The 25,740-nt window shown below is 37.5% G+C and overlaps 3 protein-coding genes, 1 non-coding gene and 1 pseudogene across 4 annotated transcripts; 3 read left to right on the forward strand and 2 right to left on the reverse strand.

Moving 5' to 3' along the window:
- Positions 1-2,601: 2,601 nt before the first annotated feature.
- Positions 2,602-5,639, reverse strand: LOC107425802 (heterogeneous nuclear ribonucleoprotein 1). Its single transcript, XM_016035841.4, has 2 exons — positions 5,302-5,639; positions 2,602-4,013 (listed from the first exon to the last, which is right to left on the reverse strand). Exons 1-2 carry the CDS (start codon positions 5,521-5,523, stop codon positions 2,940-2,942), a joined length of 1,296 nt encoding a protein of 431 aa, XP_015891327.2. The 5' UTR covers positions 5,524-5,639; the 3' UTR covers positions 2,602-2,939.
- Positions 5,640-5,751: 112 nt separating this feature from the next.
- On the forward strand, positions 5,752-5,836 carry TRNAM-CAU (transfer RNA methionine (anticodon CAU)). Its single transcript is given in 2 exon segments — positions 5,752-5,789; positions 5,801-5,836. It is a non-coding gene; the product is annotated as a tRNA-Met (tRNA).
- A 968-nt stretch (positions 5,837-6,804) lies between these two features.
- On the forward strand, positions 6,805-8,947 carry LOC107425803 (protein JASON). Its single transcript, XM_016035842.4, has 4 exons — positions 6,805-7,072; positions 7,399-7,487; positions 7,622-8,708; positions 8,792-8,947. The coding sequence occupies exons 1-4, from the start codon at positions 6,986-6,988 to the stop codon at positions 8,873-8,875; spliced, it is 1,347 nt and encodes a 448-aa protein (XP_015891328.3). The 5' UTR covers positions 6,805-6,985; the 3' UTR covers positions 8,876-8,947.
- A 1,046-nt stretch (positions 8,948-9,993) lies between these two features.
- Positions 9,994-19,631, reverse strand: LOC107425795 (MDIS1-interacting receptor like kinase 2-like; annotated as a pseudogene).
- Positions 19,632-21,069: 1,438 nt separating this feature from the next.
- LOC107425796 (MDIS1-interacting receptor like kinase 2) lies at positions 21,070-25,021 on the forward strand. Its single transcript, XM_060811566.1, has 2 exons — positions 21,070-24,353; positions 24,469-25,021. Exons 1-2 carry the CDS (start codon positions 21,200-21,202, stop codon positions 24,852-24,854), a joined length of 3,540 nt encoding a protein of 1,179 aa, XP_060667549.1. The 5' UTR covers positions 21,070-21,199; the 3' UTR covers positions 24,855-25,021.
- The last annotated feature ends 719 nt before the right edge of the window (positions 25,022-25,740 follow it).

The raw sequence follows: 25,740 nt of genomic DNA on the forward strand, positions 1-25,740 counted from the left end.
TTCAATGTCAATATATATACATATATATATATATACATATATATATATATATATATTGCTTCACTTTATCCTATTTCCCTGTTGTATTTTCAAACTTACTCCAGAAAAAAGAGAGCATCTAATTTGTGTCGTGGTTTGTGATAATTATTATATATCAATAATGGATCCAGGTAAATTATTTAACCATTGACTTTTGTTTTTTACCTAAATTATTTAACCGTTGACTAGAGGAGTATAAATACTGAAAGTTGTATGGTACCCTTAAAAAAAAAAAAAAAAAAAAAGGAGAAGCCCATTCTTATTTTTTAAATTACTCAACATGTTTTACGTTAACATTATTAATTTATAATAATAATTATATCATTGAGGTGTGCAAGCATAACCATTATTTAACATATGTATGTATATATATATATATATATATGTATATAACAAAGTCCGTATAAAGAGTAAAAATCATTTGTTTTTTATATAACAATTCAAATTCGAATCCGCCTTATTCATAATGTTAATATATATATATATATAATTTTCTTTAAAAAGTAAAATTAATAATAATTTTTTTGAAAAAGCAAGAAAGCTAACAAAGAAAAAGCGAGCAACAGGAAAACAAAGAAATAAGGGGAGAAAGAAATTGAATATTGGGGCCATTTCCTTTAGCATCGGCGTCATAAGTTGGTGATGTAACTCCGTACTAAGAATAATTCAATCAAGCCAAATTGCCATAATTATTATTTATTACCAAAAAAAAAAAAAAAAAGAAAGAAAAGAAAATCAAATTGCCAAAACTGCCCATCCAATCAAATCCATTTTACTCTGTTTCCGGCTTTTTAAATTAAAACGTAACAAATGTTGTCCAAAAATAAGGAAAATTAAAAGATACCAAGTATATTTATCATATTTCATTGGATAATAGAACATGTGATTAGGAAAAAAAAAAAAAAAAAGGTCAGCATATTAATTATTTAGAACTTTTTTTTTTTCTTACATGTATTTAACTTAATATGACTTATATACCCAAAAAAAAAAAAAATTAATACAAGCCAATCAATTAACATTATCATATATAAAATTTGATAAATTTAATAGAAGCATGTAAGTGCTTTTGGAATTACTTAGTACACAGTAACCATGAGTCGTTCAAATTATAACTTAGATTAGATCGAATGATAAAATTATATTTTTCCAATATATTAAAAAATAAATAAATAAATTGGAGCATGCAAAATATAGTAGTGCTAGCATTTGCTTACCAAACAATAAATTAGAGGAAGTGTTATAATTCTAAAGCCAAATAAAAATAATATAGGCACTTGGAAAGGATGACAACTTCAATCATTTATAAAAATTGTTTTAGACTATTTTTGATGTAAAATATTAATAGAATATATTTATATATTTTTCCATTTGGGTTGGGTGGGCTTGAACCCATAGGCCTCAAAGTTTCTACGTCAAATATCATATGTTCCGTTGGTCCCCATTATTTATGAATTAAAATTAAAATTAAAATAAGGGAAATTAGGCCAATACCCATCAATTTTGGTGAGTAATGAAATATGCTCCTTCTCTTTCAATTTTTTTTTTCCTGTTTCTATTTTACCCTTAATAAAAATAAAAAATTACTTTTTTCTTTCCTCCTTCCCGAGAAGCACAATCCCATTGAACTTTAAAAATAAAAAAACTAATGAAAAATGTAATTAATTTCTCTTGAAAGCCAAGAAAGAGTCGCATGGGAGCTCAAGAATTTACCAAATTTTGGAACTGAGCACACTTTTTTAATATGTTATGTTCAGAGTCAGAGGAGGATATGGATGATGAAAAGGAGAATAGGTATCAGATCCGACTTAGCAATGAGATTGTGCTCAAGGGCCACACTAAGGTAATGTTTTTCTTCTCTGCAATAACTTTATTTTTTCTACATTCTAGTAAAAAAAAAATTTACTTTGTTCTTCTTATTGGATAGGTGTGCATTCTTTAGAAAAAAGAAAGATTTTTACGTAGTTTTTTCTAGTTAAATAAGAATTCATACTTCAGATAACCAAAAAAAACAAAAAAAAAAAAAAACCCTAATAGCTATGCAAGTATGACATTTAAATTTTTGAAAAAAATATCCAATTTAAGTGAAAAATTACAGATATTTAAAAAGACATCTAGAAAAAATATAACCCGAAACGGCCATTATTAAGACAAATCATCTCTCTCCCAAGCTTTGTTCGCCGTTCTCTCTCACTTTCTTTCCCTTCTTCTTTGTGCTCCTTTCAAGTTCAGAGGAAAAATGGAATGCCCTTTCATAATTTTTCCTCTTTCTTCATATATTTCAAAAGATTAATTTGGAAATATTGAAAAATTAAAGGGCAAAACAAAAAGATTTAGAACGGAGTAGGCAAAACTCTCTAGTGGCCTTCCAGAAGAGATATTACCAAAAAGCTTTACTACATTTCAATCCATCTAATAATGTTCGATCCCTAACATTAAGCAGTCAGTATTGCTAAACTTGATCATCTTTTTTTTTTGGGTAATAGCTAAACTTAATCAATAATAAACAGAAAGCATATATTCAAATTTCAAGCGATTATAAAATAAAAAAATAATGCAGCGCAATGATCAAAGAAAAGGATAGCCATATTTGGCGCCCAAGCTACATACAGCTGTAATGGAAGGGAAAAGAGGATGAGGGGAAGTAGATTAGCAAGCTCATAGCTAATAAATAACAAACCTGAAGATAAATGCTAAACTTTGAAACAAATTTAACTAAATTTTCTACTGCTGGAAAATACTGGTAACAATATAAGCAGAACTACAACTGCCAACTAGCACTGGGAATCAAGCAATTCACCCAGTATGTAACCATCATGCATATAAATAAGCACTCGAAAAGGGAAAAGATTGCCCGCATTAGGATTACTTGAGCAGAAATCAATACCATCACGTCACTCCTGTTAAGCCTGCCTGGACTGAGTACCACCATAACCACCAGCAGGCTGTGAAGGATCAGATCTCCATCCCGCATTAGAATACCCTGTATTCCCATTCGTGTCACCATAGCCACTTCCCATATAGCCACTACCACTTCCTTGGTGATCTCCTCCACTAGCAACACCACTTGAATTGCTGTTTGGGACACTCCCTGCACGCCCACCAGACGCCCCATATGCACCAGAGTATGATCCATAACTACCAGCATAACTGCCATATCCATAACCTTGACTCCCATACCCAGAAGCCCCACTTGGGGATTGACCTCTAGGCGCAGAACTGGCACCACCACCAGCAGGAGCACTCCAAGTAGCCGCAGCCCCATAGCCAGAAGCCCCGTAAGCAGAGGGAGTTTGGCTGCCCCAAGCATTTTTCATTGCACCAGGCGCTCCACCAACATAACCAGGACTAGGAGCACTTAGATTTCCATAGGACCCTGCAGGACCACCGTATCCTGCACCAGCACTTCCGTAACCACCTACATTATAACTGCCATAGCCTCCATAACTAACCCCACTACTTGCAGCCCCATAACCATAACCAGGTGCACCGTAACCAGAATATGGTGGAAAACCACCTGCAGCGGTTTGAGGCTGCATATATCTACTGCCATCCATCCGACCATCAAATGTATTTGTACTTGCACCAGAATAACCTTGATAGCCCCCAACACGGCCCCCTCCACCAGGATTTGCATCTTTAGGAAGGGCACGCTTCACTTCTACTAGTTTACCATTCAACTCATGGAAGTTCTTATAAAGTACTCTATCAACTGCTTCTTCAGTGTCAAATGTTATGAAACCAAAACCACGAGGACGTTGAGTATTCTGGTCGTACATTATGACTACATCAGTTACATGGCCAAAACTTTCAAAAAATTGACGAAATCCATCTTCTGATAGGGTTGAAGGCAACCCTCCAACAAAAATCTTTTTGGTCTTAAAGTTTCCTCCACCTCCAGAGTTTCTGCTGGAATTAAAGTTTCCAGTTTTAGAGGAGGTCTGCTCTTCTCTTGATAAAGCCCTTTTTGCCTCCACCTAACGCAACCAAATTAAAAGTTTAATCTAATGAAAAGACACACAAAGTAAAGACATAAACTAACATACAAGCAAAAAATATATTTACCAAGATTTGATGTGCAATGGTGAAGAGCAAGAAAAAGGCATAATAGTTCAGGAGAATAAGAAGGGGGATGGTGTAGCATGTTTGTGCAGTTTTTTTAACCAAATTTTTAACCATAACATTTCTATGTTTTTAATCTAAAAAAAAAAATTTCAACAGTGAATTATATCCATGCTTGGCTAGGTATGTGTCACAGATTACACAAAAATTAGTGCCAGCATTCATAAACACAACAGAAAACCTTATAATGGTTCATTATTCAAACCGAATTCTTAAATTCCCAACATTGATCTAATGAAGAATTGAGCACTTGAAGTCGCCATGTAATACACCAGAGATATAAATAATAAGGAATAAACAGAATTTGTGTCGAATGTTGTCCATTCTAGTACTCTCCAACCATAGTTAAAATTTTGCATTTTATCTGAACCTAAGCAGAACAAACTGCAATACCGCGTGTTTTCATGAAAGAAGCCTGTTGGTATTTTTTCCCATCAACTAATTACTTTAGAACCTAGTAACCCACATACAAATACACATGAAATCTCTATAATTAATAAACACTGCATAATAAAATAAAAATCCCACTTAAAACCACAAACAACAAAACCCCATAAAAACTTCAAGAAAGAAAAATTAAAAAAAAAAAAAAAATGTAAGAAAAAGAAACAAAAGACTAGAACGCCTACTCAAACACAAATCTCCAGAATCTTAAACAGCGTAACCAAAAAAATAATGCGCACCCAGAAAATAGAGAATTAGAGTAAATTCAACAAAGAAATGAAAGAATATATCTTAATTTATAAGCAAGCCTCAATCCCTATAACACGACACTGTTTACCCTAATTTTATAATTCCTAAGCTACCAGACGAAAGCCCAGAAAAACCCAAGAATATAACCACACTGATAAATCCGAGGAATAACCTATTTGAAAATTACCACAAACTGATAAAACCCACAATGCCAATCGCTGGCAAACAACCAGTCAACGAACTCAACGAAACCCAGAAAGAAATACACTGCAATATATTCAAGAAAGCAGGAAGAAGTACATGGCATAAAAAGAATTCAAAAAACCTAAAAAAAAAAAAAAAAGGGCTACAAAACAGCAAAACCATTGTAATTGTTTCTAAAATTTGAAGCGCATTGAGACTAGGAAAAGGTGAATGCAATTAAAATTGAAAGGGGGGTTAGGAGCTAACCACTCGGCCATCAATGGTGTGCTTGTCATTAAGGACGTTATCGAGCACAGAAGGATCGGAGAAGACGACGAAGCCAAAGCCTCTGGGTCTCCCAGTGGTCTTATCGCGCATGATAACGGTCTGTGTGACGTCGCCATACTGACCAAAGTAGTCGCTGAGCTTGTCTTCTGTCGTGTCCCACGCTATTCCTCCTATGAATAGCTTTCCTTCATCCGACTCCATTCTCTCTCTCTCTCTCTCTCTCTCCACGAAATTCGCTCGCTCTCTCTCTCTGTATCTGTTTCTCTCTCTAGACTTAGAGGAGCAAAATGAGAATGGAGGAGACGAGAACGAAAGGGGCTAGGGTTTGCTAAACGACGCCGAATGAGGCGGACGTGGAATTGAAATTGGAAAGACATTCAACAAATTGTTGTGAATATTAATAAAAGCACCAAAAATTAACACCACCGAGGGGTGGTGGCGCAGTTGGCTAGCGCGTAGGTCTCATAGCTTCTGAGTCATCCTGAGGTCGAGAGTTCGAGCCTCTCTCACCCCATTTTTTTTTTTTTTGTTTTTTTAAAAAAAGGAAGAGCTTAAAAAAAAAAAAACATAGTTTTAAAATAAATTAGCATTTAGAAGCTGCTTTCACTCCATTTCTATTTTTCATCTTTTAAAATTAGAACAAAAACCAACTTTTTTTTTTTGAAACAATAAAAAACAACTTTAGGGTAAAAAAGGAAAAAAAAAAAAACACTAAACAATCAAATCATATATATGGTAATTTTAATAGAAATTAGAATCCAGAAGCTGGTTTTACTTGGTCACAGTTTTATAGGATATTCAATGGGGGTAAAGACCTTGAACCAAGTTTGAATTGATTTAGACTCGCGGTGGAGCTCAAGTCGCAGAGTTTCCACATCCCAGCCTGTGTGTGCTTGGGATCGAGTCTTGGGGGGAGGGGAGCCAGGGGGGCCCAGCCACACCAGCCAAAAAAAAAAAAAAAAAAAAAAGTTGAATTGATTTACCACTTTAGTCTTAAATTGGTGTACGTTTTAGTCCTGGAAAAAATCTTCAATACGATGGTCCTACCAAAGTACTTTTGGGAAGATTTTGTTGATATAATAATAATATTGCTATTATTTATTAGATTTGAAAAATAAATAAATAAACGAACTCCCGCTGAATCTGAATCCAAGAAAGTGAGGCCGGTCCCATATCAGAATGGATCAACGATCAGAAAGTCGAGGACAGTGGGCCCCACAAAAAAGTGAATACAGATGGAAGGTGTAGATTAGTCCATAAGGGACAAACTTCAGCCTGCACAAAAATTTAAAATATTCCCTCTTTAAAAAAAAAAAATATAATAATAATAATAGTATGAAACCACAATTTTACAGGCTGTGATCACACATAATCATAAACTCTAACGGTCACTTTCCTTTTTTTCTTCCAAAAAAAAAAAAAAAAAAAGGAAAAAGAAAAATATTACAAAGAAAATATAAAAGTTCATGACCGTTTTGTCCCTTCTCCATTTACCTCTTTGCCAACCTAAACGCTCTCTGTCTCTCTCTTTCTTTGCCTGAAAGATGTATTTGAAAGTAATGAGAATCCGTTAGCCCAAAAAAAAAAAAAAAAAAAAAAACTTTCTTTCCAAGAAGGATCTAATCTTTGAGAAAGAAAGACCAAAGAGGAACAGAGATCTGTAATGGGTTGCTTTCTTGCGTGTTTTGGTTCCTCCAAAGATCATGCCCGCAGAAAACAGAGGAGCAAGGTTCAACCTCATCGAATCCAAGTATGCCTCTCTCATCTCTGTTAATTCTTCTGTTTACTGATTTTTCTTTGCCGCTTTGTTTATTTCCTGAGAATAAAAGATAAAGAAACCCACCAAGTCTTGCTCCTTTGTGTTCCCACTTTGGGTGCCTTTGTTAGTACAAAGGCCAGTAAGTTTGTAATGCTAGTGTTAAAAATTCGCTCACAGCTAGTTTGACGGTTTTGTTTTTGTTTTTGTGTTTTTTTTCTTTTTTTTTTTGTTTGTTTTCTCTAGATTTTCTCTGAAACTAAACAGACCTTGATTGTTTGAAATTATTTTCCCCTATTAACCCTCACTGAAAATTACAGAGAAGTTCAAGTTACAAGCCTGTGCATTTGGCTGTCTCTTCGGTACAGGGAGAGTCCCAAAACCCTATTAGCTCGGTTTTAGAAGTCCGGTAAGCAATTGAATTTTCCTGCTCATTTCTAGTTTATTTCCGTCATATTTTTGGTTTGTATAAAGACAGAGAAACAACTGGTTTTGTTTATTAATGACAAAATTGATGACGAACTGGTGGGTTTTGTGGTGTAGAGACAAACCTGAGGAGCAATTGAGCTTCAGTACCAGGAAGAAAGTAACTTTTGATTCAAATGTCAGAACCTATGAGCACGTTTCAACCCATGAATCATCCTCAGATATTTTACCAGAGACCCAAGAGGAGAGTGTGAAGAAGGAGAAGGAGAAGGAGAAGGTGAATGAGAAGAAGGAAGAAGTTTTAGAAAAATTAAGCTTGTCTAAGTCTTCCTCTGAAGATAGTTCAATCACTACGAGCTTGGGATCGTACCCTCCAAACCATAGGTACCAGAATTGCAGGGATAGTGATGATGAGAATGATGAACCTCAGTTTGGGGATAGTGATCTTGATGATGAGGATGAGGATGAGGATGATGATGAGGATGAAGATTTTGATGGAGAGATAGACTATGAAGATGAAATTGTTGAATCAAACAGGAAAACTTTTGTTGACGAGGTTAATAGTCCTATAACTGTTTGTGATTTGCCAGAGAGAGAAGTAAAACCAATTGGGTTTAATCGGAGTGTTCGTGATAGGAGTAAATATGTTCACTCTGTGCTAAACCCAGTTGAGAATCTTAGTCAATGGAAAGCTGTTAAAGGTAGAGGGACTCAACCAGTGAAGGTACCTCAGAAAGAGAATTTGACTTCGGATCCAGAACCAAGGCTTTCGTTTAGTTCCGAGCCGAGTTTCAAGGAGTCATCATTCAGTTTCAAATCCAAGATTGATCAAGCTAAGAAACCAAAACAAGAAATAGCAGTTGATGCTAGCCTTTCAAACTGGTTGGGTTCTGATGAAACTAAACATGTTAACGAGACAAGCACATTCGCGGTAGAGACCGCTACACCCGAAAGAAGCATATCTCAAGGATCAAACTCATTCATGAGCCAAGAAGATAGGCCAATTTTAGGAGCATTGACTGTTGAAGAGCTGAGACAGTTTTCAGCTACATCTTCACCAAAAAAGTCACCGAGCCGAAGCCCTGATGAGATGCCCTTAATAGGGACTGTTGGGACCTACTGGAATCACACAGACCCAGTAAAGGATACTGGCTCAGCCTCTTCTTATAAAGGAATACCAAACACCACCAGCAAGTACAGAGAGGTACATGTGAAGTAAGATTTTGTGAATGTGTTTGCAAAATAGGTGTTTGGTGTGACTTCTGATTGAGTTTTCTGGGCTTGCAGGATAAGAAAGTGAACTGGCACTCTACCCCATTTGAGACAAGGTTGGAAAGAGCTTTGAATACTAGAGGGGTTGCTGATGCGTAGTCTAGATATAATTCCTAATGTGCATTAACTTTGAACTTGTTCTGGCCTATATATGTTTTGGTGTTTGGCATGGCATGTATTTTTTTTATTCTTTTTGTGAATTATTATAAATTTGTTTTTTGTGTGTTATTTTGCTTCTTTATTGGTTTAGTGCAGTATAAGGTGTTCATTTGATTCATATTTACCCTAGTGCAGTATATGCTATTGGATTGGGAAATTCAAGTGGTTTGTGTTTTTTTTAAAACATAACTTTCTTAGTTGAGGCTTTATTGTATGGTAGCTTGGCTTGCAAAGTGAAGGGATGGGTAGAAACGTTCAGCCAATATTTCTTTCCCTTTCAATTGATGTAAGTTATGAATTTAAGTCCATATATCTACACTTCAAAATCAAAATACAAATACACGTTGTTACAAAAATTGAAAAACCAACTTAAATTAATAGAGTAGTAGGGAAGAAATACAATTTAACTTTAAAATGCCAGGGTCTTGACCTTATATAACATCCTCAAAACAAAACATATGTGATGTGGTAATTTTTAAATAGAAAAAATAAATTACTTTTATCTAATCAAAAAAAGATAAATTTCTTTTCCTGATCAAAATAAATAATTACTTTTTATTGTACTTAAAATCTTATCCAGACCACCAAACAATAATTTCCCACAGCATTAAACCACAAGTCTAAAATTTATAGTATTTATGCGTATGGTTTAAACTTTATTTTATTAATTAATATTTTTTAAATTATGAAAGAAAAATAATATTTTTGATATTTTTGAGCGTTACATGGAATATATAAAGTGCTTTAAAATCAATATAGCGCCGTGGTACGTGGTTTTCAACAACAATTATTAATGGGGTCGAAGATCGGTGAGCGTAGGAAGAGATGGGCCCCTCCCAAGGTTAAAAAAAATAAAAAATAAAAAGAATAAAAATTCTTTTTCTCTGTTCGTCAATGGCCGATAGCTTTCGTGGTTTTGGCTGTCGTCAATAATTTTCGTTATCTTATTCCAATTTCGATACCCTTTTCATCTGGGTTCTAATGTCGAATACTGAAAAAAAAAAAAAAAAAAAAAAAAAAAAAAAAAAAACTTTAACGGCCCTTATGGCAGAGTTTATTGTCATATGTTGTACAAGTTGAAAAGGGCATGGTTTAGAAGCTACCATTACGAGCTTTTTTCTTCAAACATAATTCATCAAATTCTGCAATGTGAGCATTTGGGAAGATTCATAGAGAGATGGATAAGTAGCTGCTGAATCTGAGAGTTGAGTGGATACTTCATACATGGTGGGTCTGGAGCTGGGGTTTTGATTTATGCATGCCAGAGAGAGATTCACAGCCAAGACCAGGTCTTGCTTGATTGGAGCAGCCGGAGGGCCAAGCCTCTTATCCAGGACATCTTTAACGAGCATATCTCCTCCAGATTGCAGACATAAGAGGAGCTCTTGAGGGTGTTTTCCCATGATTACTTCTAATGCCACCATGCCGAAAGTGTACACATCACATTTCTCCGTCAACTTCATTATGGAAGCCAGTTCTGCAAGGAAAGAATTACCAACTTTATATCTTCGTATGCAGAGTATTTTATCATCATCATCATCTTCTTCTTCTCTCTCTTTTATAATCTTATACTTCATTTACTTTGCCAACTAAAATGAAAATGTAGTTTCAAATCATGGTTTTAGATATTATTTTATTTTATTGAATGTGGATTAAGATTGGAGAAATTGGGAAATTATTGCTATTCAAGATGCTGTAGAAAGAAGTTTGTGACGATGGTAAGGAAGTTGGTTTTGTCAGTTTTGAGAAATACCTGGTGCCATGTAGCCGTATGAGCCAACAGGAGCTGTCCAATTAGATTTGCCATCTCTCAGCAGCCTTGGTTTTGTCAGTTTTGAGAAATACCTGGTGCCATGTAGCCGTATGAGCCAACAGGAGCTGTCCAATTAGATTTGCCATCTCTCAGCAGCCTTGCTGTTCCGCAATCACTTATCTTAGGCTCAAAATCCGAGTACAACAATATGTTATTCCCGGAAATGTCTCGGTGCACTATTTTGGATGAACAATCATGGTGCAGGTAAGAAAGTCCATATGCTACTCCTCTGATAATTTTCAACCGGATTTCCCAGTTCAGAACTTGTGCTGTGTTGCCCTCCTGCAATAACTTGACCAAAGTGCCGCATTTGACATACTCTTATACAAAATACATGGACCCATTGAAGGAAATGAATCCATATAGCTTAACAATGTTCCCGTGCCGGATTTCAGTCAGTGCAAGAATTTCGACCTCCAAGATTTTCATCTGGGATTCTGCTGGGAGCTCATTTTCCTGAGATGGATGAAGACACTTTACAGCAAAGATATCACCTGTCGGAAGAATTTCTTTGTACACGCTTCCCTGTCCTCCCCTTCCTATGCAGTACGTGTCATTGAAATTTTCTGCCACGGTTACTATGTCCTTGAAGTTGTGAAGTCCAGCCGCACCACCACTGCACCGACAGTGTGAAGACTGCTCAGCCACCATCTTTGACAATGACCATTGCTGCATTTAACACCGAACTCCAACTTGCTCAACAATTGTGGGCTACTGTCAGAAGCTGTTGAAGATTGTGGCCATGCAACCGATCTTATAAGCCTATAAATAGGTTCATCCCGTTGCATGCAAGCCAAGCCAAGAGAGCAAGCTCAATATCATCCCAAGTGAGGAGTATTGAGAGTAAACTCCGAGAGAGAGAGTGTTTAAGTTCCAGAGGGAGCTTGAGAGAAGAGTGAGCAATTCCAAAGAGAATTTGACAGTGTAGAGAGAGGTTTCACGTGAGAATTTCCACGAGAGAAGTTTTTATTTTTGTATTCTATTTCCAAGAGAGTAATAGAATTATTTTTATTTTTTCTTCTCATATTTCTTCTCTAAAGTAGTCGGAGAACCACAACAAGTGGTATCAGAGCTCCAGGTCGAGAGCTTGGGTTCAAAATTTGAAGAAACAGAGCCTCTGTTCTTCAAGTTGGTGTTTCGTAAAGTTGCTCAAATAATTAATTTGACAATACCAGGTGAAAGTACTCGATGAGACAAGAACAACCAAGTTCGCCGGAGAGAAATGCAGAGGCTCACGCGCCCGCACGCGCCGTCTGAAATTTTCTGCAGCAGTTCACGCACCTCACGCGCCGCACGCGCCGTTTGGAGGTTGAAGACGACCACGTCATCAGACACGTCAGCGCACCCAGCCACGTCATCTGCCACGTGATCCGACACGTCGTCAGCCACTCAATCACCACGTCATCTGCCACGTGTTGACACGTCAACACAATCTGCCACGCCATCAGAAGTTTATGAAATTACGGAACAGCCCCTGAATTATTGGAAATTACAGATTGACCCCTGTAGTTTCTGTATTTACAGGTTGACCCAGAATTTTTATGAAATTGTATTTTTGCCCCAAAATTTTTGATAATTATATTTTGACCCCAAAAGAGTCAAGTCCACCATTTTCGGCCGTTCCAGACGCAACGGTTAACTCCGTTTTGCCAAATTCGGCTCCATTTTTGGTCAAGCCATAATGTCAATGGAAGAATCATCTTCGGGAGCTATGGTTAAGCTCACTGCCACAAATTATACACTTTGGAGACCTCGAATGGAAGATCTCCTCAATTGTAAGGATCTGTTTGATCCTATAGAAGCTAAAAGAGAAAACCCCGATTCCAGCAAAGAAGCAGAATGGAAGAAATTAAACAAGAAAACGATCGGTCAGATCAAGCAATGGATCGACCACAGTGTCTTCCATCATGTAGCGAAGGAAACGGATGCATATGCCCTTTGGACAAAATTGGAGGACATGTACCAGGCCAAGACTGCTCGGAACAAAGCCCTGTTGCTTAAGCGATTGGTAAATCTAAAATTACAGAGTGGAACTTCTGTAGCCGAGCATACCAGTGAGTTCCAGAGCTTGGTAAATCAACTATCTGCTGTGGATTACCAACTAGGGGATGAGGATTAAGCCCTCCTACTTCTAAACTCTCTTCCAGACAGTTGGGAGACATTGATAGTCTCTCTCAGCAATTCAGCCCCGAATGGCAAACTTACTATGTCTATGGTTAAGGATGCCCTATTTAACGAAGAGGCCAGGAGAAAGGACATTGGCATGGATCAGTCACATGCCCTCGTCACAGAGAGAGGAAGACAGCAAAGAGGTGGTCGAGATAGGGGGAGAGGCAGGAGCAAGAGCAGAGGCAGATCTACAGACGGCAGAAAATCATCATATAAGTGCTATCATTGTGGCCTGGAGGGTCACATGAAAAAGAACTGCAGAAAATTGTTGAGAGAGCAGAGACTCCAAGGTAATCAGCTGAAGAAGGATGGAGAGACACTAGTCACTGTTACAGGAGAAGTGGCGCTCTGCTCCACCGAAGAAGAGACATGGCTTCATATATCAACCCAAGATGTTGAGTGGGTAGTCGATACTGCAGCATCCTACCATGTCACTCCACACAGAGATTTCTTCAAAACGTACAAAGCAGGAGACTTTGGTATGGTAAAAATGGAAAATTCCAGTTTCGCAAAGATTATGGGAACTGGTGATATTCAGGTAAAAACGAATGTTGGTTGTACAATCACTTTGAAGGATGTCTGTCATGTTCCAGATCTTCGGCTTAATCTACTTTCGGGAGCAACCTTAGACAAGCAAGGCTATGACAACTACTTCAGCAAAGGCACATGGAAAATGACGAAAGGTGCCATAGTTGTCGCCCGAGGACATATTTGTGGAATGCTGTACAAGACTCATGTGAAGATATGTGCAGATAGCCTCAATATTGCAGAAAGAGAGGCGTCTCAAAATCTGTGGCACCAGAGACTCGGTCACATGAGTGAAAAAGGATTGTCCACTTTGGCAAGGAAGAAGCTTATCACTGTTTGCAAGGATGCTGCGCTAGATCCTTGTAATCACTGCTTGTTTGGTAAGCAACATAGAGTCTCCTTCAGTTCCTTTGCATCGAGAAGATCAGAGTTGCTTAGTCTGGTGCACTCTGATGTTTGTGGTCCCATGGAGGTGGAATCATTAGGTGGCAACAAGAATTTCCTGACCTTCATTGATGATGCTTCTCGGAAGGTGTGGATATATTTCTTGAAGACAAAGGACCAGGTATTGGATTACTTCAAACTGTTTCATACCATGGTAGAGCGTGAAACAGGAAAGAAGCTGAAATGTCTCCGCTCAGATAATGGAGGCGAGTATACTTCCAAGGAGTTCGATGCCTACTGCAGAAGACATGGCATTCGACATGAGAAGACGGTCCCTCGCACCCCACAACATAATGGAATAGCTGAAAGAATGAACCGAACCATTATGGAAAAGGTCAGAAGTATGATCAGTATGGCTAAGCTGCCAAAGCCATTCTGAGGAGAAGCTGTTCGTGCCGCCTGCTATTTAATCAACAGATCACCGTCAATACCGTTGAATTTTGAAATTCCGGAGAAAGTGTGGTCGGGTAAGATTCCCTCCTACTCTCATTTAAGAGTGTTTGGTTGTTTAGCTTATGTACATGTATCCAAGGAGCTCAGACAGAAGCTCGATGCAAGATCTACTCCATGCATCTTTATAGGATATGGAGATGAAGAATTCGGATACAGGTTATGGGACCTGAAAACAAAGAAGGTTATTAGAAGCAGGGATGTAGTATTCTATGAAAACCAGACAATGGAAGACATTGAAAAGCCCATAATGTCTCCTAATTGTAGTTCTAGTGCCGAGAATTTTTGTCCTAATCCAGCACCAGCACAAATAGCCACAGAGGATAATGAGGTGCATGAAGATATACCAGAAGCAGACCAGGAGGAAGAAGGGGATATTGAGTAAGGGGAGACTCAATCCTCTCAAGCAGCTGTAGGGCCATCACAGCGGTCAGATGATGGTACATCTCCTGAAACCAGTGGTTTACAAGTTCGGAGATCTGAGCGAGGCCGAATTCCATCAAAGAGATTTCCAGAATTTGAGTATATTTTGCTTACCGAAGAGGGGGAGCCAGAGAGTTTCCAGGAAGCTGTTTCTCATCAAGAGAAGGAAAAGTGGCTGCAAGTAATGCAAGATGAGATGGAATCCTTGCAGAAAAATCATACTTATGAGTTGGTTGAGCTTCCAACAGGAAAGAAGGCACTAAAGAATAAATGGGTGTTCAAGCTCAAGAAAGATGGCAGTGGAAAGGTGATGAAACACAAAGCCCGATTGGTGGTCAAAGGATTTCTTCAGAAGAAAGGAATTGACTTTGATGAGATTTTTTCACCAGTGGTAAAAATGACTTCAATTCGAGTCATTTTTGGTTTAGTAGCAAGTCTAAACCTAGAGCTTGAACAGATGGATGTGAAGACAATATTTCTTCACGGTGATTTACATGAGGAAATATACATAGAGCAGCCAGAAGGATTTGACGTTTCAGGGAAAGAAAACCTCGTATGCAAGCTGAAAAAGAGCTTGTATGGCCTCAAGCAAGCACCAAGACAATGGTATAAGAAGTTTGACTCGTTTATGGTGAGTCAAGGCTATAAAAGGACTGCAGCAGACCAGTGTGTTTATATTCAAAAATTTTCAGGTGGAAACTTCATTGCACTTTTGCTATATGTGGACGACATGTTGATCGTTGGACAAGATGCAATGAAGATTAGTCAGCTGAAGAAAGAATTTTCTAAGTCCTTTGATATGAAAGACTTAGGACCAGCTCAACAAATTTTGGGAATGCAAATAATCCGAGACAGGAAGAATAGAAGGTTGTGGCTATCTCAAGAGAAGTATGTTGAACGGGTGATAAAGAGATTCAACATGGATAAAGCCAAACCGGTCAGCATTCCACTTGCAAATCATTTCAAGTTGAGTAAGAGATTGTGCCTCTCATCCAAAGAAGAGATAGAGGAGATGGCTTCAGTACCATATTCTTCAGCGGTAGGAAGTCTGATGTATGCAATGGTGTGTACTAGACCAGACATTGCTCACGCAGTAGGTGTTGTGAGCAGATTTCTTTCAAATCCTGGAAAGAAACACTGGGAAGCAGTCAAATGGATTCTCAGGTATCTTAAAGGTACATCGAAGCTGTGCTTGTGCTACGGGGGAGGTGCTCCAATCTTAGAAGGCTATACAGATGCAGATATGGCTGGAGACCCTGATAATAGAAAGTCTACATCAGGTTATCTCTACACTTTTGCGGGGGGAGCTGTGTCATGGCAGTCAAGATTGCAGAAGTGTGTTGCTTTATCCACTACTGAAGCAGAGTACATTGCCGCAGCGGAAGCGGGTAAGGAAATGTTGTGGTTAAAACGTTTTCTCACAGAATTGGGCATCAAGCAAGAAGACTACAAGATACATTGTGATAACCAAAGTGCCATGGATTTGAGCAAAAACTCAATGTATCATTCCCGTACAAAGCACATTGATATCTGTTATCATTGGATACGCGAAGTAATAGATCAACAGTTGCTGAAACTGATGAAGATCCACACAAAAGAGAATCCAGCAGATATGCTAACAAAAGTTGTTGCTCAAGAGAAGCTAAAGCTATGCAGAGACATAGCCGGAATGGATGGCAGATGACCATCAGTTTAAATGCGGCTGGAGGGGGAGAATTGTGAAGTCCAGCCGCACCACCACTACATCGACAGTGTGAAGACTGCTCAGCCACCATCTTTGACAATGGCCATTGCTGCATTTAACACCGAACTCCAACTTGCTCAACAATTGTGGGCTACTGTCAGAAGCTGTTGAAGATTGTGGCCATGCAACCGACCTTGTAAGCCTATAAATAGGTTCATCCCATTGCATGCAAGCCAAGTCAAGAGAGCAAGCTCAATATCATCCCAAGTGAGGAGTATTGAGAGTAAACTCCGAGAGAGAGAGTGTTTAAGTTCCAGAGAGAGCTTGAGAGAAGAGTGAGCAATTCTAGAGAGAATTTGACAGTGTAGAGAGGGGTTCCACGTGAGAATCTCCACGAGAGAAGTTTTTATTTTTGTATTCTATTTCCAAGAGAGTAATAGAATTATTTTTATTTTTTCTTCTCATATTTCTTCTCTAAAGTGGTCGGAGAACCACAACAGAAGTCAGTTCTCTTTGTGTGGTTCCACACAGAGAAAAAGACTTTTCCTTCCAAAGTGTAGCTGTTTTCTTGTTGTTGAGCCCTTGATTGACACCTCAACTTGTAAATTCCAAACAAAACTAACAGAATTGCTAAGGAAACAAGTGAAATGACTACAGCAATGATTAGATTCCTTTTGTTGCTTTTATCATGATTTTCAGATGAAGGGTCTTTGCTGCAGGGGCTTAAACCCTGTTTCTTCTCACCACATAGACCGGGGTTTCCTGTCAATGCTGTTGCTGGAGCTTTCTGAAAAGCCTGATTGTTTGGGAGAGGCCCTTCAAGATTATTATATGATAAATCAACATGTTGAAGGCTTATTAGATCTCGCAGGGTGGAAGGTATGGCACCAGAGAGCTGGTTGTGAGAAAGATTCAATATTTCTAACCTTGTTAACTTCCCAAGTTGTGGTGATATTTCTCCAGTGAATGAATTGTGACTGAGGTCCAAGAGAATCTGCAATGACACTAGATTTCCAAGTTGTAGTGGAATCGTTTTGTTTAATTTGTTCATTTTCAGATGCAGATATATAAGTGCCTGGCAGTTCCCAAGTTCTTCTGGTATTGGTCCACTTAGATTGTTTGCTGACAAATCCAAATATTCTAGCTTTGTCAACATTCCGATATTTGCTGGTATCCGATCTAAGAACTGGTTGTTGCTCAAATTAAGTTTTAGCAGAATTGAAGAAGTATCAAATAGCTCCATAGGAATTCTCCCAACAAGTTGGTTATTAGAGAGGTCAAGATTTTGCAGATTCTCCAGTTTGCCAGGCTCTGGTGGGATAGTACCTGATATCATATTAGCAGATATCAGGAAGTTAGAGAGACTTGTGCACTTTCCCCAGTGCCAGAGAGCCGGTTATCTCCCAAGTTGATGTACTCCAGAGAGCGGTAAATGCCAAATGCATCAGTGATGTTTCCATCAAGCAGGTTCTGCTGAAGCCGAACTCTGTTCAATCCTGTGCAGTTTCTAAGACTTTCTGGAATAGGTCCCACTAGTTTGTTTTTGTTGGTTGCTAGGTATACAAGGTTTCCTCCTTTACAAATCCTGGAAGGAAGTTTTCCTGAAAAACTGTTGGAGGAGAAACTCACATTTCTCAGGAAATTTGGGCCAAAATCTTTAGGAATGCTTCCTGAGAAGTTGTTGAATGAGACATAGAAGACAGTCACTTTTTCCAAGTTGGTTATTGATGTAGTCAAAATTCCCTCCAACTTGTTTGCACTTATGTCAAATTCTTCTAAGCTTTCCAAGTAACCTATTTCCTGGGGAGGATTTCTATTGAGTTGGAGGCCCAATTTGGTCAGCTTAGATAAATTTGCAATAGTTGAAGGAATGGGACCAGTGAATAAGTTGTTGAACAATTGAAGGTCTAGCAAATTTGATAAATTTCCTATTTCTAGAGGTAAGGGACCGGAAAACTGGTTGTCGAACAGATAAAGATAGTTGAGTTTTTGGAGTGATCCAATTTCTTTTGGTATAAATCCTGATAGTTCATTGATTTGAAGTTGCAAAGAGATGAGTTCTGTCCAATTGGATAGAAGAGATGGATTAATCCAGCCAAATAATTTATTTTCAAAAATTCCTAAATCTCTGATCTCTGTTAATGAGGCCATAGATAAAGGCAATGTACCTCTAAGGCTGTTTTGTGATAGATCAAGAAAGTTAAGGTTTGTACAGAAACCAAGTTCTTCTGGGATGGTGGAATTTATACCAGCATTTTTAAGAACTAATTTCTCAAGCTTCTGCAGGTTTCCTACTGAGGATGGTATTGGTCCCTGAAACAGATTTTCATGCAATTCAAGCATTTCAAGGTTTAGCAAGAACCCAATTGGAGGGAATGTTCATCCTAAGCCTCAGGTGTCGAAGTTTTGTAAAATTTTTTACTTCTGCTGGGATCGATCCTTCAAATGAGTTTTTGGTCAGGTTTAGATGCTCCAGGTTTTGCAGACTGGTGAGCGGTTGAACTGGAATTTGACCTGTAATCAGATTGTCTGAGAGATCAACAAATGTTAGCTTTGGACATTCTGAGATAAATGGTGGAACTTCCTTCAGACAGTTATAGTTGAGCCAGAGTTCTGTCAAAGATTCCATACCCTTAAATTGAACTGGGTCAGGATTTTTTAAATAATTGCCGCCTATATTAAGTAGCCAAACCTTTTGTAGATTGCTAAGCTGGTATGGAATTTGACCTGTAAGTGAATTGTTGTAAAGACAAAGAAATTGGAGTTCTAAAAGGTTTCCAATTTCAACATGGATTGATTGTGTGAAATTGTTACTACCCAGATCAAGTAATCTCAGTTTTGTTGCATTTCCAATTCCAGCTGGGATTGCTCCTACAAGTTTTGTTCAAATTGAGATTGAAGGAGGTTGGATTAGGAAAGGCAGAGAAGTCAAACCTGTCAAGTGTTCCATCCACGCCTGAATTTGCAAGAGTAATCTCAACAATGCTACCAACTTCATCACACTCAATTCCAGTCCATTGGCATGGACTACTGCTGCTATTGGTGAGAGTCCACGAAGTTAAGGAAGAAGAGTTTAAACTCATTTTCCAGTTCAGCAAAGCCTCTGCTTCTTTCTGTGCATAGATTTCTACCAGAAGATGGAACAAAGCGAGTAAGTAAAAAGTTCTCCATATATTTTTCTCCATGCTTGTTGGTACTGCAGCTCTACTAAGAGCTTATTTTATCAACCCTATGAACCAAGTTTTGGATTAAAGTGTGCAATTGATAAATTTTTTTAGTTTTTATCCGACTTTTTATTTTAAGCATTGACTATGGAATTTTCTATCTATATTACGTATGCATAACTAATAAATAATAAATTTACCTTATGAAAGCAGTTAGAAGGAAATCAAATATATGATAAGAGTTGGGTTGAAAATCTTTTTTATATCATTTTGTTCAAAAGATTCAATAATGCAGATCGACTTGGTCCCTAGTTGCAACTTATAGTTCATTTTAAAATTTTAACGTATATTTTAAATGTCTCTAGAAGACCTATTGATTTGTCTTTATATGTTATTCATTTTCGTTATGTTGACTTTGTACGATTTTTATAAACAATAAATCTCTGTCAATTAGCCTAATCAAATCTTGATTCACAAGAGACCACCTCCATAATGGAAAATATTTTGAATATGATAAGATCGATAATAGTCACTAAATTTGTTTATTTATTTTTTTGAGAAACACTAAATTTGTTTATTAAATCTTAATTTCTTGGTTCCTGTGTAAACCTGCCACTACTTTTTCCAAATTCAAAATCTCCCACCCCAATATTAAAAATAAAAATAAAAAAGAACTTTTTATTTCTTGCAAAATTTTCAAAATTTCTTCAAAAACCAAAAAAAAAAAAAAACAAAAACAAAATTAAAACCAAAGGTTTATAAGTTTTATCATGTTTTACTTTAATATAGTTTTTATTTTTCAATTTTTTTTTTTTAATGGTAAGGAATTCAAACTTCAGATCTTTGTCCAAAAAAAGAGAAAAAAAATAAAAAAGGAAAAAAGAAATATGGTGACTTTGCTTATATTGTTGAAAGATAAACATGCTTGACATATCCAAGCTAGCTCTTTCCAAGTGGTGTTTTCCCTGCACTAACTCCATTGAAATAGATCTCAATCTGTTGGTTTCAGCAGAAAAAAAATAATAAATAAATAAAACGAGAAAAATTGGCATTTTGAAGGAAACATGATGGACTAATTGGTTTGGACCAACTACTGGGTCCAATTCCCCCTTCTTTATGGGCATTCTCACTGTAATATTGAATATTTCTTGCTTTTGCACAGATGTGAACAATCCACTTACAAACACTAAGGTCAAATTGGAAGGCTCATCCTTCACAATGCCTCCAGCAGTGGATTATGTAAAATATTATAGTGATATGGACTAGCTAATTGAGTCCTGGTGCAACTTGTGTAAGTTAATTATATTACACTTCAGTAGACCAGTCATGCACATGTGACTGACCTACATACCTTCGCTATGGAGATATATAATTTTAACCTTGAAGAAAAAAATCTGAGCTTGACCAACTTGGCTCATGAGCCAATGTCATCCTTTTTTTTTTTTTTTTTGGTAATTATATCATCCCTTATATGCTAGCTAGGAATCTGATCCTCCACTCTCTCCTTCGATCTCTTTGTTCGGAGACTATAACCCTGTATCAACCAGATTATGTCTACTTAAATATAATAGCTTACAGAAACAAACACCATGAAAACCATTCCAAAGCTTTTTCTTCTCTTTCTCTTCCAGATTCTGTTCCTCTCATTGCTTCCGTTGAAGACTACTACATCTCCAACAACACAAGCAGAAGCTCTTATCAAATGGAAGAACAGCTTATCTTCTTCCCCACCTTCTCTAAATTCATGGTCTTTCACCAACCTCAACAACCTCTGCAACTGGACCGCCGTTGTCTGCGAAAACACAACCTCAACGGTCTCCCAAATAGACCTCTCCAATATCAATGTCACCGGAACACTTACCCACTTCGACTTCACTCCATTTCCTAATCTCACTGTCTTCAACCTTAACAACAACACTCTCAATGGGCCAATTCCAGCAGCCATTGGAGACATGTACAAGCTCACTTTGTTGGACATGGGCAACAACTTTTTGGAAGGGGAAATACCTTTGGATATAAGCAGGTTGACAGAGCTTCAGTATCTTAGTCTTCACAGCAACAATCTCAATGGTACAATCCCCTATCAGCTCAGCAATCTCCAAAAGGTATGGTACTTTGACCTTGGATCCAACTACTTGGAATCTCCAGACTGGTCTAAATTTTCATCCATGCCATTATTGACCTACCTTGACCTTTATCTCAACAGACTTGGTTCAGGATTTCCAGATTTTATATCCAATTGTTGGAACTTGACGTTCCTCGACTTGTCAATGAATAGTTTGACAGGTCAGATACCAGAATGGGTATTTAGAAATCTGGGCAAGCTTGAATATCTCAATCTCACAAATAACCAATTCGTTGGTCCCTTGTCTTCAAACATTTCTAATCTTTCCAATCTCAAACAACTTAATCTAGCGGCTAACCACTTTAATGCTACAATTCCTCAAGATATTGGTTTTCTAGCTAATCTTCAACATCTTGATATGCAAAACAATTCCTTTGAAGGTCAAATTCCTTCCTCCATAGGCCAACTTAAGAAGCTTTCCTACCTCAACCTTCAATTCAATTCCTTGGACTCTACAATCCCTTCTGAGCTTGGTTCTTGTACTAGACTCACCTACCTTGGTTTATCTAGCAATTCATTTTCTGGTCCTATATCCCATAATCTAATTTCTAATTGGACTGAACTGCGCTCATTGCACCTTCAAAACAATAAATTCAATGGGCAAATTCCATCCCAAATTGGATTGTTGACAAAACTCAATTATCTTTTCCTGCATCAAAATAATTTTTCTGGCCCAATTCCCCAAGATATTGGAAACTTGAAGGACCTGAGAGAATTAGACCTCTCTAAAAACACACTCTCAAGTCCAATTCCTCCAACTATAGGGAATCTAACAAAGCTTCAGATACTTGACCTTTCCTACAACAGAATCAGAGGCCTAATTCCTCAGACACTTGGGAATCTCAGAAACCTTAAAACCTTGATGCTTTCGGACAATCAAATCTTTGGCTCCATTCCTTCTGAAGTGGGGAATCTCACAAACCTTGAGGTATTTCATGTTTCCTTCAACAACCTCAGTGGACCAATCCCGCGGGAGATTGGAAACATGTGGTCGTCCTTGTCTTTCTTTGATGTTTGCAATAACCAACTTTCAGGAGAGTTGCCTGAAACAATTTCTAGCTTCAGCAAGTTATCGGAATTTTCTGTGTTGGGCAATAATTTGTCTGGGCCATTTCCGGACGTTTGGAAAAACTGTTCTGAATTGTCAATGGTTAGGCTTGATGGGAACCAATTTGTTGGTCAAATCTCACCCGACTGGGGAAAATGTGAAAGCCTCATCGGATTGAGTATGGGTAGGAACAAATTTTCAGGACAAATCCCACCTGAGATTGGGAGGTTGTCAAGGTTACAGACTTTAGGCCTTGACTCTAATAATTTGACTGGAACAATTCCTACAGAAATTGGAAACATAGGTAAGCTATACAAGCTCAACCTTACCAATAATCATTTTACTGGGTCTTTGCCTAAGTGTTTAAGCAAGTTGACTCTGCTACGAAATCTAGATTTGGCTAACAATGATTTGACTGGTAATATACCTATGGAGCTTAGTAAATTGGATGATCTATTGAGCTTGAACTTGAGCCATAATAGAATATCAGGCAAAATACCATTCGAGTTTGGAAACTTGAAGTTTTTGTACTTGTTAGATCTCAGCAGAAATTTGCTTTCAGGGTCAATCCCTCCAAGCCTTGGTCAGCTTCAAAGGTTACAGATTCTCAATGTCTCACAGAACTCTTTCTCAGGAGAAATTCCATCTTCGTTTTCAGGCATTCTTACTTTAGATACAATAGATTTTTCCTTTAACAATTTGACTGGTCCAATCCCAGATAGTACTATTTTCCATCTTGCTCCCAGAAATGCATTCGTTGGAAACTCTGCTTTGTGCGGAGATGCAGAGGGACTAGCTCCATGCAATCGAAGAGGAAAGTCCAACAACAAGGTTCTGATTTATGTTCTTGTTCCCATTTGTGGCGTGTCAGTTTTGGCAAGCATTATCTCTGTGTTTCTCATATTGCATCGAAACCCCAAAAGAGAAAATGATGATCTGAAGGAAAAGACTTCGGAATATCAGTGTTGCAAATTGGTGATATGGACAAGAGAAGGGAACAGATTCATTTTTGGAGACATTGTGAATGCAACCGAAAACTTCAACGAAAAGTACTGCATTGGGAAAGGAGGCTCTGGAAGTGTTTACAAGGCAGTTTTGAGGACAGGTCAAGTTGTTGCAGTGAAAAGGCTGAATATAACAGAGTACTCTGTTGATATTCCAGACATATATCTCCGGAGTTTCCAAAACGAGATAAAGACATTGACAGAAGTCAGGCACCGGAATATCATCAAGCTTCATGGGTTCTGTTCTTTGAAGGGAGTTATGTACCTGGTTTATGAATATGCAGAGAGAGGTTCTCTGAAGAGAGTATTATATGGGATTCAAGGTGAAACAGAACTTGGATGGTCTAAAAGGCTGAAAATTGTGGAAGACTTGGCAAATGCGCTTTCCTACTTGCACCATGAATGCACTTTACCAATAGTTCACAGGGACGTGACATTGAACAACATATTGGTTGATAGAGAATTAGTGCCAAGGCTTTCAGATTTTGGTACTGCAAAGCTTCTGACATCAGATTCGTCCAACTGGACCTCTGCTTTTGCTGGGTCTTTTGGCTATATGGCCCCGGGTGAGGTCAAAAAATATAAAAATTCACTTTTTAGCAAAAACTTTTTTTAATTTTTTATTGCTAGTATTGGGACTGATTATGTTTGATTTTGTGGTAAATAAATTTGGAGTTGCAGAGCTTGCGCTTTCAATGCAGATCACAGACAAGTGTGACGTTTATAGCTTCGGAGTGGTAGCGTTAGAAATGATGATGGGAAAACATCCAGGGGAACTTCTTAGCTATGTTAATTCAGGACCATCAAAATCATTATTAGACATTGATGATAATGCAGAAGATTTGCTGTTGAAGGACGTTTTAGATGATCGGCTTCCGACACCGAAAGGTGAAGTTGCAGCAGCAGTAGTGAGAGTGGTGATGTTAGCCTTGGCCTGCACGCAAACCTCTCCGCAGTGTCGACCAGACATGCGCTTTGTGGTGCATGAACTATCCCAAAGGAGTAGGACCCGGACTCGGTTGTGTCAACCTATAGACTTGATCACCATCAACAAGCTTTACAAGTGATTTTTTCTCGTTAATACATATACATATAACATTTAATTATATTACTAAGTGTTTGTTTATTATTTATTGATTTACTTGATTCATGTGGTAAGCTATTTGTTTAGTATTTATTGGTTTACTTGATCCATATGGTAAGCTAATTTCGTTGCACCTATATTTGAGATGTGTGAATTTTCGTGCTAGTATGAACCTATATGCCACATAATGTGGGATTTGAGCCAGTTTAAATCCGTTGGTACAAAAATTAATATATTTTTTCAAAAAAAAAAATGGTGCTTGTTGTTAAATAAATAAAATGTATATGTAATATATTTGTTAAGTAACGATTATTTTGCTGAAAAATTATATATATTTCAAAAATTATTTCAATTATATTAAATAGTTATTATTGTAAAAAAGCATATAATAGGTAAGAAAATGGTAAAATAAAAAACAAAAAGAGAAAAAGATAAAAGAGTTAGTATACGGACGACTTGATAGAGGGGCACAATTGGATTTTGAGGATTAAATTAGTCAACAACCAAAAAAAAAAAAAAATAAATAAATAAATAAAAATAAAAATAAAAATGAGAGTGATGGGTGGGCCGTGCCCCGCAGGACCCACTTGAGCCAGTCCATGAAAATAATGCCCATGCAAGTTTTACTCACCATATTAGATGGTATATTCGTATGAATTGAATTTGATTCTGTTACAGAATTCAATTGTGATTCACTTAATAATTCATTTTTTGGGTTGAAATTTCATGTGCTTTCTTAGTCAATAATTCATACTTTAGGGTGGAAATTTTATGTGCTTTCTTAATCGATGATTTTTTTAAAGTTAACATCTTCATGCATGAATGCATGGCATTTTGGATTACATTAGTTTTTTCAAACTAAGTAATCA

Source organism: Ziziphus jujuba, chromosome 9, assembly GCF_031755915.1.
Source record: "Ziziphus jujuba cultivar Dongzao chromosome 9, ASM3175591v1".
In the NCBI taxonomy this organism is placed as follows: Eukaryota; Viridiplantae; Streptophyta; class Magnoliopsida; order Rosales; family Rhamnaceae; genus Ziziphus; species Ziziphus jujuba.

What these genes read in the sequence shown, in the direction of transcription:
- LOC107425802 (XM_016035841.4), bottom strand. Translation starts at nt 5,523, where the DNA reads ATGGAGTCGGATGAAGGAAAGCTATTCATAGGAGGAATAGCGTGGGAC. An exon ending in ACACCATTGATGGCCGAGTG is followed by an intron (nt 4,014 to 5,301) that starts GTTAGCTCCTAA and finishes TGGTTGCGTTAG; the next exon opens with GTGGAGGCAAAAAGGGCTTT.
- LOC107425803 (XM_016035842.4), top strand. Translation starts at nt 6,986, where the DNA reads ATGGGTTGCTTTCTTGCGTGTTTTGGTTCCTCCAAAGATCATGCCCGC. An exon ending in TTCAACCTCATCGAATCCAA is followed by an intron (nt 7,073 to 7,398) that starts GTATGCCTCTCT and finishes TGAAAATTACAG; the next exon opens with AGAAGTTCAAGTTACAAGCC. An exon ending in CCACCAGCAAGTACAGAGAG is followed by an intron (nt 8,709 to 8,791) that starts GTACATGTGAAG and finishes CTGGGCTTGCAG; the next exon opens with GATAAGAAAGTGAACTGGCA.
- LOC107425796 (XM_060811566.1), top strand. Translation starts at nt 21,200, where the DNA reads ATGAAAACCATTCCAAAGCTTTTTCTTCTCTTTCTCTTCCAGATTCTG. An exon ending in TTTTGGCTATATGGCCCCGG is followed by an intron (nt 24,354 to 24,468) that starts GTGAGGTCAAAA and finishes TTGGAGTTGCAG; the next exon opens with AGCTTGCGCTTTCAATGCAG.